Source organism: Varroa destructor, unplaced genomic scaffold, assembly GCF_002443255.2.
Source record: "Varroa destructor unplaced genomic scaffold, Vdes_3.0 BEIS01000003.1, whole genome shotgun sequence".
NCBI lineage: Eukaryota > Metazoa > Arthropoda > Arachnida > Mesostigmata > Varroidae > Varroa > Varroa destructor.
In genome coordinates, this window is record NW_019211456.1 from 43,438,397 (window position 1) to 43,456,788 (window position 18,392).

The following is an 18,392-nucleotide window of genomic DNA, read 5'->3' on the forward strand; positions in this document are numbered from 1 at the left end:
TATCTATATTAATCTACGGTTATTTGTCGGATAACCAACAGAAGTTGAGAAAGGAATAAAACGTTTTTAAACATAAAAGCTTTTTTGGTTATTTAAAGTCTATCGTGTTTAGACCCGAAATGCGTGGTTCACTTAAAGGTCTGTCGCTAATTTCAAGCATGACCAAAATTATGTACGTTTTATAATTACCCAGGAGTACCGCTGGATGCGCGAGATAGTTTCAACATTCGGTAATGCACCTAGCAAGATAAGCTGGGTGGAGGCCTTCTAGTTTTAGTTAACTTTTCATTTACGCGTGTTCAGTTTGACGGCATAACCAGTCACCTTGATATCTCTCTTCAAATTTAGGCAATTCATTTGTTTGAGCAACGAGCGGCCCATCCTTTTTATTTCTTGATCTATTATTGTGTTATTGGATTATACAATAAATTTTATTTGATATACTAGCAAACGAAGGCAAACTGAAACGAAGTTCATATTCGTCCGCAGGCTGAGTATGAGACGTGTCAGGCAAAAACTTCACTTTTATTGATCTTAGTTGCAATTCCTTTATATATTAGTCGTATATTAGGTGCGCCCTTTGTCGCAAGAAAAATTGTAGTGAAAGATATTTGCAGAAATAAAAACTATTCTGCCAGTAACATTACAGTCATTAACAGATAGTATTGTAAGATATGGTTATGTATTATTTCAATTAAATCAACTTTGTTATTATAACCAATGCGGTGTATAAATTTTTTTCATGCACATATCGCACCGTCTTGTGTTGAAAGCTGTTATAACAAAAGAAACAGTGATTCATCACTAAATTCAAACCTTTTACTCATACGAAATGCTGTCTATTTTATATAACCTCTAAAAGACAGCTTAAATCGAATTTGGTAAAACCTTCTAAAGAAAAAATCTAGCTTCGTAATAACCGAGCTGATTTTTCGTTATACACCACGTGTGAAGCAGGAAATTAAAATCCACTGTAAAAGACAATATGCTCACAAGAACACTACAACTGCAAGATTTTGAAGATTATTTTGAGTGCAGAGTTATATACGGATTGATATTTATGAAAATGAACTGTAACATCTATAGATCGAAATCTGCTGCGATATTCGTCTAAGTTATATTGCCATTGCGCAATTACACGTACATCAAACTGTAAGCCACAGTTCATGAACCTTTCACGCTTCTAATAGTTTTCTCAATCGTGTCCCATTGATCCTTCTCCACCTACAGTTCGAATAAAAAAAATCAATCGTTAGCTCGAAACCAACGTGATAGAGTAGATGTTTAAGCTTTTTAAGTATTTACTATCTTTAACAACATTTTATATTAAGATTTTTTTTCGATAATACATAACATGTTTATGGCTTGCCCAATTTTGTAACGAGTTACCTTAATGAGCTGATTAAATTCGGCTGCCAGAAAGTTGAGCAGTGCTCCATCGATGCGAATGACCTCCCCGTTGAGCCATGATGCATAATCTGAGACAACATACGTAGCAAGGTTTGCTAGTTCTTCAGGTTCACCAGTACGCCAGTTCGGAGGTCCAAACTTCTGCGATTTTTCTTCGAACACATTACCTGGATTCAATCGGGAAAACGCGCCTTTCGTCGGAATAGCTCCTATATGAAAAATAGAAGACATTTAATTTATTATTTGTTCATAAAGAGGCAGCAGGCTTTGTATGTTGTTTTCTAGACATACGTTGGCATCGAGGAATCAATGACAACGAGCCATCCGAAAGCTGGACCTGTACTTATGAATAATTCGACAGACTTAATCTCCATTCAGTAGATCCTTCAATAGAAGTCATATAAGAAACACTGAGTGCTGAATAAAATATCGGTTGTCAAACATGAATTATGAATATAACCTAAATATCATTTGAAAAAACTATTTGCAGTCAAATAAAGACTAAAACTACAATCCCTCTAACTTACAGTCAGCCCATTTACTACGCCAATATGGCTTCAAAGCTGAATTTCATGATTGGCCAAATCTTGTCTCTTACCAGGCGCAAGTACATTGAAACGCATTCCGTATTGTGACCATTCTGAAGCAAGGCTCTGATACAATGTTTCAACGCCACTCTTAGCAGCTGCCGAGGGTGCTACGAATCCAGATCCATGGTTAACGTATGTTGCCGAAATGGCTAAAAACGATGCAGGTTGTTTCGCGGCAATCAATCGCTTCCCAACCTGAATCGTATATAGGGAAATCGGATGGAATTGATGTACGAGAAAAACATATCTCCTCTTTGTTATTGCTGCCTCACATGTAGAGCTCTCTTTCAGCAAAAAATCTTTACGTTTTTGTATAGGGATATGTAAAGAAAATATAGCCTGGTTTCTATAAATTGCATACATTGCAACAGACATCAAGTTAATACTTAAATGTCCTATTGTACCTCGAGCGTTACGTTTGCTGTGCCCAATAGGACAATGTCAACGATGGTTTTGAAGGCGTTTGGCGAGAGGCGCTCTGTCGGCGAAATGAAGTTACCGGCCGCATTATTGACAACCACGTGGGGAAGGCCGAGTTCTTTCTCACAGACCGAAAGGGCGGTAGCGATCGAAGCTGGATCTCGAACGTCCGCTGCTTGGTAGAATACCTGTAGATATAAAGTAAAAAATAATGGCAAAAGTGGACAAGTGATCTTCTTGTAATCATGATTATAATTGTTGCTTTTATTATCATAAGACCTTCCCGAGGTGGACCTAGGAGGAATCGCGAATGCATGTCTGCTATACAGCAAAACCACTTCGCAATATTTATACATTTCGGATTGAATTAACGCAATGCTTGATAACCCTCTTAAGTAAATGTACTCCTTGTATAAACCTCAATGTTCAGAAGATGACAACTGCTGCTTAGTTGGCGTCTGAATCGTCTTGTAGAGAAAAATTTATAAAGATTGCAAATCTTCGATCAGCTGATTACCGGTGCCACAAAAATCAATGACCCTGTATTACATTTCTTACCTTTCCGCCGGTCTTTTCCTGGAGTTCCTGGGCAGTTATTTTGAGCTTGTCTTTATTGCGACTTATAATAAACGCGCTGGCTCCGCAACGTACGAACATCTCTGTCATTGCCTTGCCAAGGCCTATTTGAAAAGACGACTTTGAATGAATTGCAACTCGAAAAACCTAAACGTTAATAACGTTAATAAATAATAACGGTAATAACGTTAATAAATAATGACCATAATTTTAAGTCAGAGAATTTTCAGTAAATGTGAAGTACTGAATTTGACGCTGACCAGTTGATTTAATTTAAACATAGATACGGACATATTTGAAAGGAGACAAACCAGTTAAGCCTATCGAATTCAGTTTCATAACATACCAGTTCCTCCACCGGTAACCAAAGCGATTTTACCCTTCAGGGCATCCTTAGGCATCATTGGACGCTTAATAGCTTGATAAAAAGTCGCCATAGTCCGCAAAGACTCTGACAGCATGGCTGAAAACGAATGTTTCCTCGCAAAGCTTTAGTTATTTTCGTTACTGAATTTTCACTAAATTTAAGAAATACAATACACCATATAGCTTACATCAATCACCTATTGACATGAAAAATGCGGTCGTGCACTTAACAGAACAATGCTTCTGACACCTAAAAGGAATAACTCGTCTTGTGCGATTTACAAGTTATTTCCTCTTCACTTGAAACCTAATTTGTCGCTTGTTAAACTTGATTGACCCCACGTTAAGAATGAAGTTCGTCAAAGCCTACTAACTGGTTATTTTAGCATTAGCCGACGAAAATCTATAGAAGCGTGTCTTGAACCACTTCAAAATCGTATGTTGCCCTTTGTCCTATGTGGTAGCTGCTATCGATACAAGATTAGCCATGAGTAAAAACTGCTGACCAGGAATGAATGTATTAGTCAAGCATTACAATAATACGTTTTTAGATGCAAATGATAACTTAAGTAATGTTGGACAGAAAATCATTATATGCTATTTGTATACTCCTTTGAACTCAGGCATCGGCAAGTCTTACACTATTCGAGAGCGCAGCCCACGGGCCACGCTTTAAAATAGCATTTATTTTGCTATTAAACACATTTCGTTTTATTTGTAAAGGTATAAGGCTAGCTATACTTATAATGAAGTTCACATAAAATAGCGCCCACATAATAGTTCTTTCCACAATATAGTCTAAACACACGTTGAGAGCATTTATTTATGCAACATGATCTCCGCAAAAATGTACGTCATTTGTACGCTCGATGATACATCGGCGCAGGCGATGCTGGCGGCTGCGTTATTCTTTGCAAACGGGGATCGGATGTTTTTCTCAAACATAGAAAAATCCGTGGCGCGGTAGATACACTTAAAGTGTGAGTTCAAAGATTGAACACATTATTATATATAGTACAATATACAATACAATAGTACATATTCACACATTTTAGGTAATTCAGTCAAATATGAACTAGAAATAAGATCTTTCACCGACATACATAACGGATGTATCACCCAGTGATGTCCTGAAAATGCAACATCAGAGCTCCTAACAAAATGTAGACAACTGTATTGGTATTCTCTTTTAGATTTGAGCCCAGCGATGTTCGAAGTTCAGTTACTTATCCTAACAATTACTGGCAGACGAATAACAGTACCAGTAATACACCTTTGAGATACCCGCTAGCGAATTATAATGTAGCAGTAACGTCCAACTGTCTAATAGACTGAAGTTTCCTGTTATCATAAACAAAAAGAAATCACACGATGAAACTTGGTATTATCAAGAAGAAAAAAGTTTGAAAGCGCACTTTTCACAGTCAGATAATTCAGCTTCATTATGTGAGCTTGACACATATCCTCTTGCACAGCCTAAACTGCATATTTTAGCAGAAATCAGATTTGACATATTTTTTTAACGAACAACTTTTACGTTTATTATTGACACACATAACCATATGCATACCACAAATATACACGATATATTTACAAGTTTTAATTGCTTGGTATTTTTTTCATATTCACGCATATAAATATTTAAATATTAACGGCGTACTTTCATATCTGCAAAAAGAAACAATAATATAGGCATTTTTTCAATAAATATATTTTACGCGACACCGTAAATTACAACCACTACATTAGCACAATTTTCGAACCCCATAAAACGTGTAAATATTACGTGCGAGCTGTAATACGATTTTTCTTGAATTCTCGGACTTCTCTACTTCACGAAAATATTCACATCACACTGCTATGTAAATAAAATGTTACAATACTGAATAGTAATTCAGCTTTGTTTGTAGTTCTAGCATCGTCAGCATATTAAGCTGTTCTTTGACCAGTTAGTATTGTCCTCATGTATATTCACAGCCTAACACAGCTTCACTTCGAAGATCGACTGTCTATATTATTTATGTACATATCGCTCGCTATTAACGCAGAGCGTATGTGCATTGCTTGTCATTCGATGCAGTACAAATGAGTCGGCACAGGTTACCAGAGCGCATCTAAGTGCTACGGCAAATTCGAGTGGAACCTGAAGAAACGCGTGACGTTTTTCAAGCCGGATCACATCGACCGCCAGCGTGATCCTTCCTATCTCTCCGAACAGTATTTCAACCGCATTTCCCACACTCTTTAGTACGGCACTTTCGTTTTCCCACGGATCGCACCCTTCTAAACGCTCGATATGAACGTAAACATAGTTCAAAGTCCTAATCTGATGTTCAGTCCGTTCGCGCGCAGCAACTGGAACCGGTTCCTCAATATGAACGAAATTCTCGGCTGGCTCACCGCTGTCACTTCGACAGGCCTTCATTGAGATATTTGGTGCCATTTTTCTTTTTTGAAACAAAAACAAATTGTTTCTCGTATATCTTAACTGGAACAGTAATTTTTTGAGAATGAATGACCAAACAAGTTAATGGCAATATCTAAAGAACGTCCGGAGTTATCCAATAAGACATAGATACCTGCAGCTTCTGTACCTTTGAAAACGTAACCTGTGCAGATTGTTAATCATGTAAAAATATCGTGGCAAACCTTCTAAGATGACGCAGATTGCTTTCGCCTCAGTAGATGTTGAATAATTATTGGTAAGCAGATGTTTCCCAGTTGTTATACTTGCTAGCTGCTTGGATCTGCTCTGATCACTCTTGCAAAGTAGGATGCATATTTAATAAGATTTTATCGAAAGTTTTTTTTCGATGCACTGCACATACCTTTTAAAAAAATCAAAATAGCACCGAAACATCAAGACATGCTTGGCCAGTTGCTCTGCTTCTGCAATTGCTCGTCTGCTTCTGTCTATAAACAACATTTTTCAAAGCTTGACAAATACCAAAAATTATCATATATATAATAAAAGGAACTGCCTTTCCGAAACCCACAGAACGCGCGTATTGAAGTTGCTAATTATGTTTTTTTTTATACTAACGTGGTGACTTGCCGTTTAGAAAGGCGATCCATCTGTGGTTTAACTAGGTTTGTCTTGGGGCACAACTGAAGGTCACACTCACTCTCCACTTTACCCACTTAGGATTTGACCAAGGCGCATATTTGGCGTCACTTGTGCAGTTCGGCTCCTTTGTAATTCCTTCGGGCTTTATCTGGGCATTGTTCTGGGCTAGCGCTAACAGTGGGCGAAGGCAGAATGTGCTCATTTTCAAAACACTTCGACTGTATAGAGCCCGGAAGATAGTGCCTCCACCTGGTGGTAGACAATACAGATAGTGCCAACATTGCTCTACTGTTGACGAGTCGACGATTTCTTTACTTCGTATTTTAATAAACAAAATGTTTATTGGATAACGTTAATCTGATTATGATAAAATTTTAGCTTTTCAGGATTCGTACAGTGTTTAATTTGCGTTTTTGATGCCAGATATTTATTTATTTTGTAAATGAAACTCATTAGCAGGAAAAATAGGAAAGTCGGGATATACATCACTAGCTTAGAAGTTCCATATTCACATACACCCTAAAAAGACAGAAAAATAACAATCTCACTTGACGTCTACATCGGATACGAATAGTAATATAATCGACATGCAATACAATGTGAATTACCAATATTTTGTTAAAAAGGCAGGATATAGGTAAGATATGAAATAATACAATAATAAAACACAAAGTTATCTTAGGAGAACCGTATCTGATCTGGCTGCAAACGATAAGTTGATAGTTTGATCCCGCCACTTGCATATAGCACACGATATATGTGATCAGCTTAAAAAGCTCAATAATCGAAGGACATTGCGATATTCATGCCGCACAAATCATAGAAAATTTATTTCTAAGCATAAGCGAAGTTATATTATAACATGTTCAAGTTTAAAATGTTTAAAGTAACTTTCTTTATGAATCTGGATCAAAGCCTACTAGTCAATTCTGGATAACTGAATTTAGAGTATCAAATATGCGGTAAGCAGCTTAAATGCTGCTCCTAGCTCTGTGATGACTACACCTTTTTTTTTACATAAATAGCCTAGATATAAAATGTGATTAATAAAACTCATACTGTCGGTTACGTTAATAACATACTAAATAGGACCATAACAATAATAGTTCAGCTTCCTTTCTTTGCTGATAAATCGACGCTACAATATTATGTGCCTTCTGTTTACTACGTTTTTACTACAACAGTGATTCTTTTTAGGTTTGATTATATAATTTAGCGGAATAACGGCAGTACAAAATGTTTCTTCTCTTCGGAACCATCGATCATGACTCAGCTTATTATTCATCCACATCAATATACTTGTTGTATATAGACTTTCGGCTTGGTCCTGTTCGGTAATGCTGAAAATAACCATAACCTTAAATATTTGCGACCTCAGGATTTTTTACTTTCTATGTCTTGCTGTCAACTTTTTTTTTCGGTTAGAATGGCGGCGTATGAATAGATAGCACAACGAAGTAAGAATAGCGTCGTTATGCTATGTCAATTGCAAATAAATGATCTTTCAAGCAAAATTATATCTTAAAATTTTTCGTTCAACAGTAAATAAATGGTAAGCAGTTTTCTATGTATCTACTAATATTTTCACTACGTATGTAACAAAGATATATGTAATTTATAGCTATCGAAAATTGGTGGTTTCTTTTTCGTCCATGATGTTTATTGTTATGCATCCGTAATACACACCTCAGCGTAGGATAGGCTGGTGTATTTAAATCATAAACTTGCTCCTCGCTTTCCGTCAGCCTAGCTTCAGAAACGTTTAAAAAAATCCTAGTATACGCGTTGCACGATGTTGAGCAAATTATTGTACGATAACAATGGTTCCATCATCAGAATAACTGCTACGTCTTGTATTGACTCGGATTGCGTATGACGAGCGTATGGGCACTCACTAACCGGTCAAAATTAATGGGAATTATAGTGGCATCTACCCGACCTAATTACACGTGTATTTATGAAGAATACGTACACTGTTAGCTAAATTGGTCCTTCTGCGCAATTGGCAGTGACGTTACTCATCAATTACGGGACACAAAACTGATAGCTGGTGATTGAGTAAACACTGAAAATGATTAAATTGTTACCATAATACTATTGGGCCAGAGAAAATATTACGACGACAAAGTGGCCAAAAATTTTATGTTTTTTCAGTTACTAACAAAAACTGGCTCAGCAGGAAGCTTATAGGGAGTGAATTATTCAACATTTTATTCTGACAAACTGCGCTTGATTCCGTGTCGAGTGCTCAGTATTATTCTAGAAACGTCCAAATTCATCCTTTATGTAACAATGTTAAGTATTATGACGTCATTTAATTTTCTATATATTATAATAGGTTTTTCAGTTGTTTACCATTTTGCTTATTGAGTATGGCACTAGTTCGCTTATCACGTTGAGCAAATAACATCCTGTTTTTAGTCTTTACGACGAGCTGACTGTTTGATTTGTCATATATATTCTTTGCTGGCTTCATCACCACAGGCTGTATCGCTCCCCAAATCTATCATGCTAGCTCAGTTTAGAGTATATATATTATATAATAATGGACTTCGTAATGGAATAACATTTTAGTACCGCAGCGTATCATAAATACATCTTAGAGCAACAGGAGTCTTAGGTCTTCACTAAAAAGTTCCCTCCTCACTTACTGAATTCGTTGATCGATACACAAACGAAATTCTGACAGGTCAACCAACAGTCTTCTGATGACCTTTGCAACAGCAAACACCAAAAACCACTCAGTTATTATATCCTTTTCATATACATAAATAGCTATACATATGTGCAGTAAATTTAGTTGTTTTCTCTCGAATTCACTTTTAATCACTGTCCGAATCAAGACCCCCAAGTTCAGCTTCATCTTGGCCCATGGCCCTCCAAAACTGCGAGACAACTTCTTCAGCGAACTTTTTTCGTTCATCTCCAGTTAGCGACATTGCCTGACCCTTGAGAGATGCAAACTTTGCGTAAAGTTCCTCAAAAGCCATTCCTGCCAGTTCCGGGTCGAGCTGAGCCTCATCAGCACTCCCCCTCACAGAAACATTTTGTGAGCTATCTCGCTGCTGCTCTTGTGCTGGCTGCTCCTTTTGTTGTTGCGTTGGATATGTCGGCGGCAAGACACTGACCTCATCCCGATTTTCGTCTTCAGGCTTAGATGATCCACTAGCGGCCTCCTGTGGTAATGGAGGAAGTGGAACTATGCCTCCTATGAACAGATGTTCTGGCAGTCGGGGGTTTCCGGGGAGCTTTTCACGATCGTGCATTACCATGTTCGACCACGTATGCATCCGAAGGGCCTCCTACAAATTTGAAGAGAAATGAAAAACACCAGCATTAGTGTTTCATTAAAATCACATGCCTACGATTTTATTGTTGCAATTTATTATTATGGCAACTTATTTATATTTGAAATATGGTAAATTATTTCATTTAAAAGACAACGTCCCTTGCTTTACATAACGTAATTAAACTTTCTAGTTGTTGTATACCTTCATTCTTTCGAGTCCACATTCGTCTTGGTCGTCGACGTTAACTCCACTTTCAATTAGCTCGAAGTCGCTGAGTCGTTCTAAGAACATCTTCCTAATCTGCTCATTGTCGCACAGTTCGCACAGCGCTAGGTTGACTTCGGAATTACAGCATCGTACACGTAGTTGTTGCAGCTGCTCGGCCTGTTTGTAAGGCCAGTTTGAATGCATTACATTTTTTTACTAAAAATTATATAATACATATTTTACGTGCCTTCGCAATAGGTGCAGCTTTATAATAAGTACATGTTTTCAAAAATAAAATATTCCGTCTTTGGAACTCTCATTGGCTGTATTAAAATTTAAGAGCTCAGTAGCTGCGTTTTTAGATAAAGTCAGTGAGATTTAGGATCACACTCAACCAGGCTGTACGATATTGATGGAAAAGAGAAATAATATAGTTTCAGCTAATTATAAAGGACTTACAACTGAAGCCTAGCGAACATGCTTTCTAAGATCAATAGTTTCTTATATCTGAATTACATATATATGTTTATGTATATATATATAATAACGTAATCGCTGTATAGCGTCGCTGTAAACGAACCTTTTCCTTGAAGTTATCGCAGTTAGCGTCAAAGAGGACTACAAGAGCTTCGAACTGAGCTAGTTCAGCATCGCTAAGTTCGCTTGGATCCGCGCAGGCATACAGCTGGATGTCGGCTGTGAAATATTTCGTGCGAACACGATACGGGAAGGCCTCAAGGAAAGGGTGATCCTGACGAAGAGTGGGTCCTCGAGTAACGTCGAGGAGGGCAGCCACTGATGAGGCAGGCTTCTCACATATCGACATCATTAAAACTCCAGTGAATTCTTGCCTCATCCTATGGAATCCAGCCGATATAGACGTGCAATATATATAAGAAAGAAAAAGTTCAAAATACATTATATAAGTGAGTGGTCTAGTTGATTATCAAGTCATTTCGCATTATAAGCATTTTAGGCATGTTAGAATTTCGTTCGTAAACATTAATAACAAAATGCTTATACGTGAGAAGCGCTTTTATTAATCTACGTCGTGCTTTGACATTCAAGAACATTATTTTCATCTTTATACTAGAAAATATTACGAAATATTAAAAATTAAATCCTATAAATCATAAAAAATAATAAATAAAAATAATCCTAAAGGTCATAATCCTATACACCATAAAAAATTGAAAGCTATCAATTTTTATCGCCAAAAACGAAATTATCTATATGCAACGACAATCGTTATTACATAAGTCTAAACTGTAAAATTTATGCCTAATTGTCATCGATCAACGAAATCAATGACCTTTTGTCCACATAGTGAGTAATCCGTAGCAAGGCCTTCCATATATTGCACAACGGCGTAATTTACGAATAAAGCCAAGTTACCAACAAATAGTGAATCATAATAAACGTTTTTTACACGATGTTCTCTTTGTATATATTTTAGTTATTGTAGATATATCCTAGACTTTACCAGCAACAATGAAAGGATACCAAAGAAAGACAATGTATAAGAATTATTGCAATACTCGCTAGAACTTTAACTTATTTTAAATTATCTGTCGCTCCAATAATCTCAGTTTTTTTTTTTTTTACCCAGACTCATCCTCTACCAATCACAATAACTATCGACAAAAACTGCAGGTACTTTTGTAAAATTAGAGATCACATTATGTCAGTACTAATATCTGAGTGGTTATAAAGAAAAGAAGCCCTATATAAAAGCTAACACCCCTCACAGATCTTAGATTTTTAGTAAAAAAACGAGCGCGGTAGGAGGTCTTCTGAAGTTGTAAATCCTACGAGTTACATTTGCTTCAATAGCAATAATCTGTCCACAACCCGTTTTCTGTTCATTGTAAGAATATTTCCTTGAATCCAAAGGTACACGCGATACAGCGTCCACATTTCATTTCACATGCTGGTAAAGGTGATTGGTAATTAGATTCATTGCATTAATTGGTATATCTTGATTCATTGCAATGTTGTCCTGTCTTTATTATTCTTCATGAAATAGACTGCAGTTATACAAAGCGAGGTTGCTTGTGATTATCAACGATATGTTCTTCTACGATAAAGGCTATACTCACGTAATTCTTCTTCCGCTATACGAGCAAGAAGCCGATAAATGAGCTCTACTCAGCAGTAAATATGACTGGACTCAAGTTCACTGGCAGGAGAGACTATTGCCTGCTTCCACATATAAGGGGACACTCTAAAAATATAACCAGTTGTTACAGATCAAGGCTCAAGTTTTGTAGGCCACTTGTTTTAGATTCCTACTGCTTAGTTCATCAACATTATTATCTATGCTTCATTTATTATATTACTTTTACACCGGGCCCACACATCGTTAATAACGAAGCGTCTTGGCGATGTGTTGTTATGATAATAAAAGCTGATTTTGCCCTGAAGCGACACTGCCGTACTGACAGGCATGCGCCTCCATTTGACCACGCAGCTGTCGCTAACCCCATCATTACCACAACGCGGACAATCGCCCGACCCGCGTAAACGCCGACCCAGCGCTCATGCCCGGCTGGTGAATTACAGTAATTGCACTCCATCGGTATTATTCTACTTTCTTATATTTGCACTTTTTCTTTTGACGATATTAATAAAAATCATGAAATGGCATCTTTTTTTCAGTCACAAGAAAGCAACATCGCATTTTTTTAAATTCTTGGTCGAGTAAAGATGAGTTGTTTCTATTATGATGATTCAATACTTACGCATACCGAAATGATGGTAGCAAATGGAATTTTTGATTTTGCACTCTCAAATTTAAACATGCTAGGCAGTTTCATAATGTCCGAAAGAATCTCTAGTTTTTTAGACTTCATTTTGATTAAAGTGAAAGTCGCATATTTCATGAAGTGCAATATTTGCAATGGGGTCTATCATGAAAAAATCTACATAACCACAAATGAATAGTTTGATGATTATGAATTATTATATTATATTAATTATTATATCAATAGAATGATTGTTCAAAACATCTCAATCAACTATTTTAATTGTGATACCAACTAGATACAAAGAGGAGTATTCGTATTGGTAGCATAGGAAACGCATGTCTTTGCTGTCTGAAATTCGAAATGTTAGATAACTATTTTAAACGCTTTCAAAACTAACTAAGTTAAAGAGAAATCCTTTAGAGCCCAAACCATTCTGACTTGATAAAAACATTTAAATAATAAAAAAAAATGTACAAGCTGGTAGTCCGCCAGTACGAAAGTATATATTCCGATATTTCACTATATTGATGGGACGATTGTTCTTTATAATTTGGCGCCGTTTATTCAAAGCAGAATCATGCCTACTTGACTATGAAATTGGGCGCGAATCCGCCAGAGATTGAAGTGTGTGGCGCAAAAATCAGTTGTTCACTGATCTAGATCCTACGTGTGTGCCAAAAGTTCAGTTTGAAGAGGTGACGTGCTCTGGGCAATATTATTAGTGGTCATGGGTAAATTACAGTTCGAGAGTTCTTCGCCACAAGCAGATCTTCAGTCCTACTTTACTCGTAGACTCTCGCCGCTATGTGAGGATTCATCTGTAATAGAACAACTCTATTCTGAACAGCTGAAAAGTCTCGAAGATATTATCTCGCGGTGTGTACTAAATTTTGAAAGTAATTCTGTCTTGGTGATGGGCCCTCGAGGATCTGGAAAAAGCATTCTTATGAAAACTGCCCTGGAACGGCTCAGCAAGAAAAATAATGCCAAAGGCAAGTGCATAAAATCATACGCCCATTTATACCACCCTCTGTGTTATAAAGAACTCCTGTTTAGTTCCAATTTCATTCACTTAGGCCTAGATGAAACATGACTTAGATAAAAAGAAAGTAACCTCCGTTTCTGCTACCATAATGCTGCATACTATTCGTCTGACCAATGCCATAGATTTACAGCGATATTCATGACCCTTTTCGTTTAGAAAAATATTGAAATAAAAATTATTAAGTTACATCAAATTGCAGGTATCGAGTACATCAATATCCGAATTTTAGAGATCGACCCTTCATTACCGCGAAAGACCAAAAACGCCAGATTGGGCTTAGTTGGTGTAACTGTCTAGATATGACGAGATGTTTTTAAGCTTTGCGCTTCAAACCACTCTTTTTCATTCATCGTTAATTGACAATTACTAATTAACATTTTAATTAAATTATAATTTAAATTTAAAAAATATAAAAAATTAAAATCAATACGTATTTCTCAAGAAATCGGTTTTAACTAAGTAAACGGTTTAAACTAAGTTTAACTAAAATGTTCGCATTTTTAAGCATTGACCGTAATATAAACTAGAGTAGCAAGAAAATGCTGTCAAAAATTCAAATGTCCAGGGTGATTATCGATTTTGAGAGAGAACTGAGGTCTAAGAATGGAGGTTTTTAAAGTACAGGCAACTATTCGGTGGTGAAACTCTTTGGTAGCGGTCACACCGACGACCGGATCGCCCTAAAGGATATTACGCTTCAACTGCAACTGGAAAACGTCGTTGGAGATCGAGTGTTTGGGTCGTTTGCGGAAAACCTTCAGTTCCTTCTCGACTCGCTTAAAAGTGGCGCTGATCGATCCAAAGCCAAATCGTCAATATTCATTCTTGACGATTTCGAGCTCTTTACCCAGCACAGAAATCAGACGCTTCTCTATAACCTGTTCGACGTGGCTCAAAGCCGGCAGGCACCAATAGCTGTGATTGGGTTATGCTGCCGTTTAGATGTAGTTGAACTTCTAGAGAAACGAGTTAAGTCCCGCTTCGCACATCGTTTTCTATATCTAATGAACTCTATCAAGGAAGAAGAGTATATATCGGTGGCTGAAACGTTACTCACAATTGATCCCACTATATATCCGGGGGGAGTTGAAAGTAAGAAATTTGCTAGTAAATGGAATCAAGATTTGAAGCGTGATGTGATGCCCAAGCTGAGAGATAGCCTGATAAAGCTTTACCACATCGATCGGATCCTTCGTACGCTTGTCAACTGTCTACAACCGATGGTTCGGCAAATCGATGACACCTTGCAAGTTCAACCAACTGTATTTCGTGACACGGTTAACCGAATATACGAAGATGATCCAAAACTTGTCGTCATCTCGCGTATGCCCGCCCTCCATATTATCCTTCTTGTCTGCATGCTCCGGCTAAATGTCATCTACGATGGAGAACCTTTTAACTTTGAGCTTTTGTACAAAGAGTTCAAACGCTTTAATCGAGAGACCCGATCATTACTGAATCTACCGAAAGACACGGTCTTGAAGGCGTTTGAAAGCATATGTGAGCTTGAGTTCGTCCAGCCAGTGGGCGGAATTGCAATGGCGTCCCAGAAACGTTATCATCTCCATCATTTGCACTTTAACGCCGATTTAGTACGTAAGGCAGTTGAGTCTCATAGTGGGCTGCCAACTGATGTCTCCCAGTGGGTTACAACAACGCTTTCCGACAGGTCCCTCGGAATTTAAATGGGTTATAGAATTCGCGGAACTAATCTGAGTGAAACATGAATATGGCGATAGTAATTTAGGAAAGAATAAGGTACCATTGTATTTCGATAGGTAGGAATTCTTTCGTAGGGGCTCAAAATGCTTAGAAGAATCGTTCGAATTCCTGTACGTTTCTATCCATAAATGAAAAGAAAACGACAATGAAAGCGATTCTTATTTAAAGGTCCTTCAAGAGAAGGTGGTGGCAGTAACTGATTAAATGCATACCGCGTCGGTTCATACCACTAGCATGAAGTTTAATATTGTTGAACCAAGTGGCTCAGCTATTTCTATGACATTCGATACAGCCGATAACAAAATCGCACCTTTATAAATAGTCCTGAGTCGTCCCATTGTGTATACACTATATAACATAATCATTTCTTCCTGTCAATTTCTTGTCAATGACGAAAAAACGGACTTCTTACATCGTTGTTACAAACGTTTGTTAATGCAGTACCTTTTGATCTGAATCAAATTTCTTGAAGCTCAACTGAACACTAAAACTGCTTACGTGTTGCTTTCACGACCAGACGTTGTCTGTTTTATCTATTTTTCTTCAGTATTACAGACATACTGTGCAAACGGGACTCCTATCGGTGAAACAAACAAGCTGTAGTTGCACCTTTAGGCATACTGTTGCGCAATATACATTAGTAGTACAGGTCCAAAACGGAGCAATAAGGTCCGCACATTTCCGTACATAAGTAGAATAGGATTGTGTAAAGAGATACTTTGAAAGGCACTGTTGAATACAATATTCGGTATCTTATGGAACAACTGGTCTTCTTCCTCATTTTTTGTTTACTCAACTTCCTCACGGAAATGGGAAAATTGCCTGAGATATCATATCTACTAGTTGAGCAAACGTTATAAGCGCTAAAATGTGTTATGATTCTTTGTTGACTATGAGCACCGAAAATTAGTTAATCGCGGGGTATTTATTATTAAATATTTAATAGCAGTTCACGCAATTTTCATGTATTAATAATGAACTGAATACTTCGTAAAAAAATCTTAATTCATATAAATACACTGTGAATTTTTATAAACTATATATTGTATTACGGAAATAAACTGCAACTATATGAGCACACTTTTGTATGTAATATATTGGTTGGGAAGCGTGCTCTGTACGCTCATTAGGGATGTGTCGTTATATCAACATACTCATTCACTAAGACTTTTCTACGGTGCGGCATCTCTCCCTTAGTCTCCTGATACAATCTTAATTTTCACCACTACTTTGTGCGGTTTTTCATTTTCAACCGGATATAATTCCCTTAAAATGACTACACAATACAAGCAAAGGTCACCGTAACATCTTCACACAAAGTGAATTCTAAATGCTTGCCTCATGCTCTTGTCCTGTTACTTCTCAGATTGATAAATATAATAAAAGTTCATAGTCCAGTACAGGTTTCTTTATTTTATAATAAATCATTCCAGGGGCTTATCTTATCACTTTCGGTCGGACCTTTATAGATCAACAACATTTAATCAAAGCCAAAGGCTACCTTCTTTAATTCTACCTTCTTTAGCCGGGACTCTCCTCAAAGTGCATTGTGTCTTAATAACTGAAAAATTAAAAAATAAATGAATATGGATATGAATGAATATGGTATTACGGAACTCGAAGGTCGACCTGCGGAAACACTAATAACAACTTCATTCGAAATTAAACAACCTCGACATTTGGCAGAACACAAGATTATCAATTGCGTCATTACTACGTCATTACGAATTACGTCAACAGACAACTACGTATACGTTTTGCAAGCTATGTAAGTTTGCAGTAAGGTGATGTTGTTAAATGCCTTCATTTAACTGCTTGGAAAACCTTTGATTTCAAGGATAAAACAAGACAACAGGTGTGCCTATATGACGGTAAGGTTCCGCGACGCTTTCTTCTGCTCTTTACACGTAAGTGTAAAGGGTGCACCTGCTGGTCGAATGCGGACACTAGCGAATTCTGTGATGTCCTCGTACAAAAAGGTATTGGAACCTTCAACGCTTAAGACGACTCTGAGACAAAAAATGATCTAGGTTATATGTTGACTAAATTAAGGAAAATATTATGGATATAACTACTCTGAGAGTTCTGACTTGACATATACTTGTTTAGGTGTGAACGGTCAGTGTGATAGCTTTTTGTTGTTGTTAATTTATCGAAATGACGGTGAGAATAATAACAGGATAGCTTGGTGCACGAATTGCTGCATTGTGAGGATATCGTGCTGCATAAGACCTCGCTAAATAGGCTCTAAAGCCGCCTACTTACGCTTGCTATTTAATTAATAGGACACGTAAGGTTCGGGGTCAGTTTCAGTTAATTTCCCATTTAAAATGCGACATCATGTTCTGGTGCTTTCCGCGGCCTTTTGTTTCGCTTCCCACTCATTACGAAGAGTTCATCAAACCATCTATCTAAGTTTTACGTATGCATCAAATGGTACGTATCCGAAGATCGGATTTACTATTAAACCAGAACTACTATATTATAAAATTATTAGTATAAGAAGAATTATATTATGTAAAAAAGAGTACCAAAGAAAACATACGAGGAGAGGTAAGCCAACTAACTGAACTGTGACATTTCCAACGCTATTGCCACCTAGACTTACTGAGTATGAAATTAAACGCGTGTGCATATTATAGAATTTAGCAAAACTGCACGCACAAGAAAAGGCGATTAAGTAGACAATGAAGTATAAAGAAATTACACTACAGTAAAATAAAAATATCAGGCAAAATAGTACTCTGCCAAAGGTTGCCGTCCAAGCATAAGCAGTTTATTTGTTCACACAAATTTTCTATGATAACTTTTGCACAAGCCAGTTCTAAAAAAGCCAGTTCCCCAGCTGAAAAGCCCTGGCAGAAAAAAATGTAGTATACTATTGCACAAAGTCCTTGCTTTGTGTCCCATCCGATGCTTTTTACGCAATTCTGTTACGACGAATGGCCGTTT

At 37.1% G+C, this 18,392-nt stretch overlaps 3 protein-coding genes across 13 annotated transcripts; 1 reads left to right on the plus strand and 2 right to left on the minus strand.

The window, feature by feature from the left end:
- Positions 1-506: 506 nt before the first annotated feature.
- Positions 507-6,557, minus strand: LOC111247167 (2,4-dienoyl-CoA reductase [(3E)-enoyl-CoA-producing], mitochondrial-like). 9 transcript variants are annotated; one of them, XM_086983568.1, is made up of 8 exons: positions 6,191-6,246; positions 4,625-4,703; positions 3,343-3,459; positions 2,979-3,100; positions 2,405-2,608; positions 2,009-2,195; positions 1,390-1,619; positions 507-1,224 (listed from the first exon to the last, which is right to left on the minus strand). In XM_086983568.1, the coding sequence occupies exons 3-8, from the start codon at positions 3,455-3,457 to the stop codon at positions 1,165-1,167; spliced, it is 918 nt and encodes a 305-aa protein (XP_086839694.1). In that variant the 5' UTR covers positions 3,458-3,459; positions 4,625-4,703; positions 6,191-6,246; the 3' UTR covers positions 507-1,164. The 9 variants fall into 9 exon arrangements, with proteins under 9 accessions (XP_086839694.1, XP_086839691.1, XP_086839695.1 ...); XM_086983565.1 differs by lacking the exon at positions 6,191-6,246 and adding an exon at positions 6,012-6,072; XM_086983569.1 differs by lacking the exons at positions 4,625-4,703; positions 6,191-6,246 and adding an exon at positions 6,418-6,557.
- On the minus strand, positions 4,875-12,398 carry LOC111246584 (alpha- and gamma-adaptin-binding protein p34-like). Of its 3 annotated transcripts, none has more exons than XM_022796417.2 (5): positions 12,026-12,398; positions 10,507-10,783; positions 9,921-10,103; positions 6,418-9,731; positions 4,875-5,850 (listed from the first exon to the last, which is right to left on the minus strand). In XM_022796417.2, the coding sequence occupies exons 2-4, from the start codon at positions 10,780-10,782 to the stop codon at positions 9,252-9,254; spliced, it is 939 nt and encodes a 312-aa protein (XP_022652152.1). In that variant the 5' UTR covers position 10,783; positions 12,026-12,398; the 3' UTR covers positions 4,875-5,850; positions 6,418-9,251. The 3 variants fall into 3 exon arrangements, with proteins under 3 accessions (XP_022652152.1, XP_086839688.1, XP_086839687.1); XM_086983562.1 differs by having other exon boundaries at positions 4,875-5,809; positions 6,406-9,731; XM_086983561.1 differs by having other exon boundaries at positions 6,406-9,731.
- Positions 12,399-13,291: 893 nt separating this feature from the next.
- Positions 13,292-16,837, plus strand: Orc4 (origin recognition complex subunit 4). The gene is made up of 2 exons (XM_022799812.2): positions 13,292-13,665; positions 14,343-16,837. Exons 1-2 carry the CDS (start codon positions 13,401-13,403, stop codon positions 15,401-15,403), a joined length of 1,326 nt encoding a protein of 441 aa, XP_022655547.1. The 5' UTR covers positions 13,292-13,400; the 3' UTR covers positions 15,404-16,837.
- Positions 16,838-18,392: the final 1,555 nt, after the last annotated feature.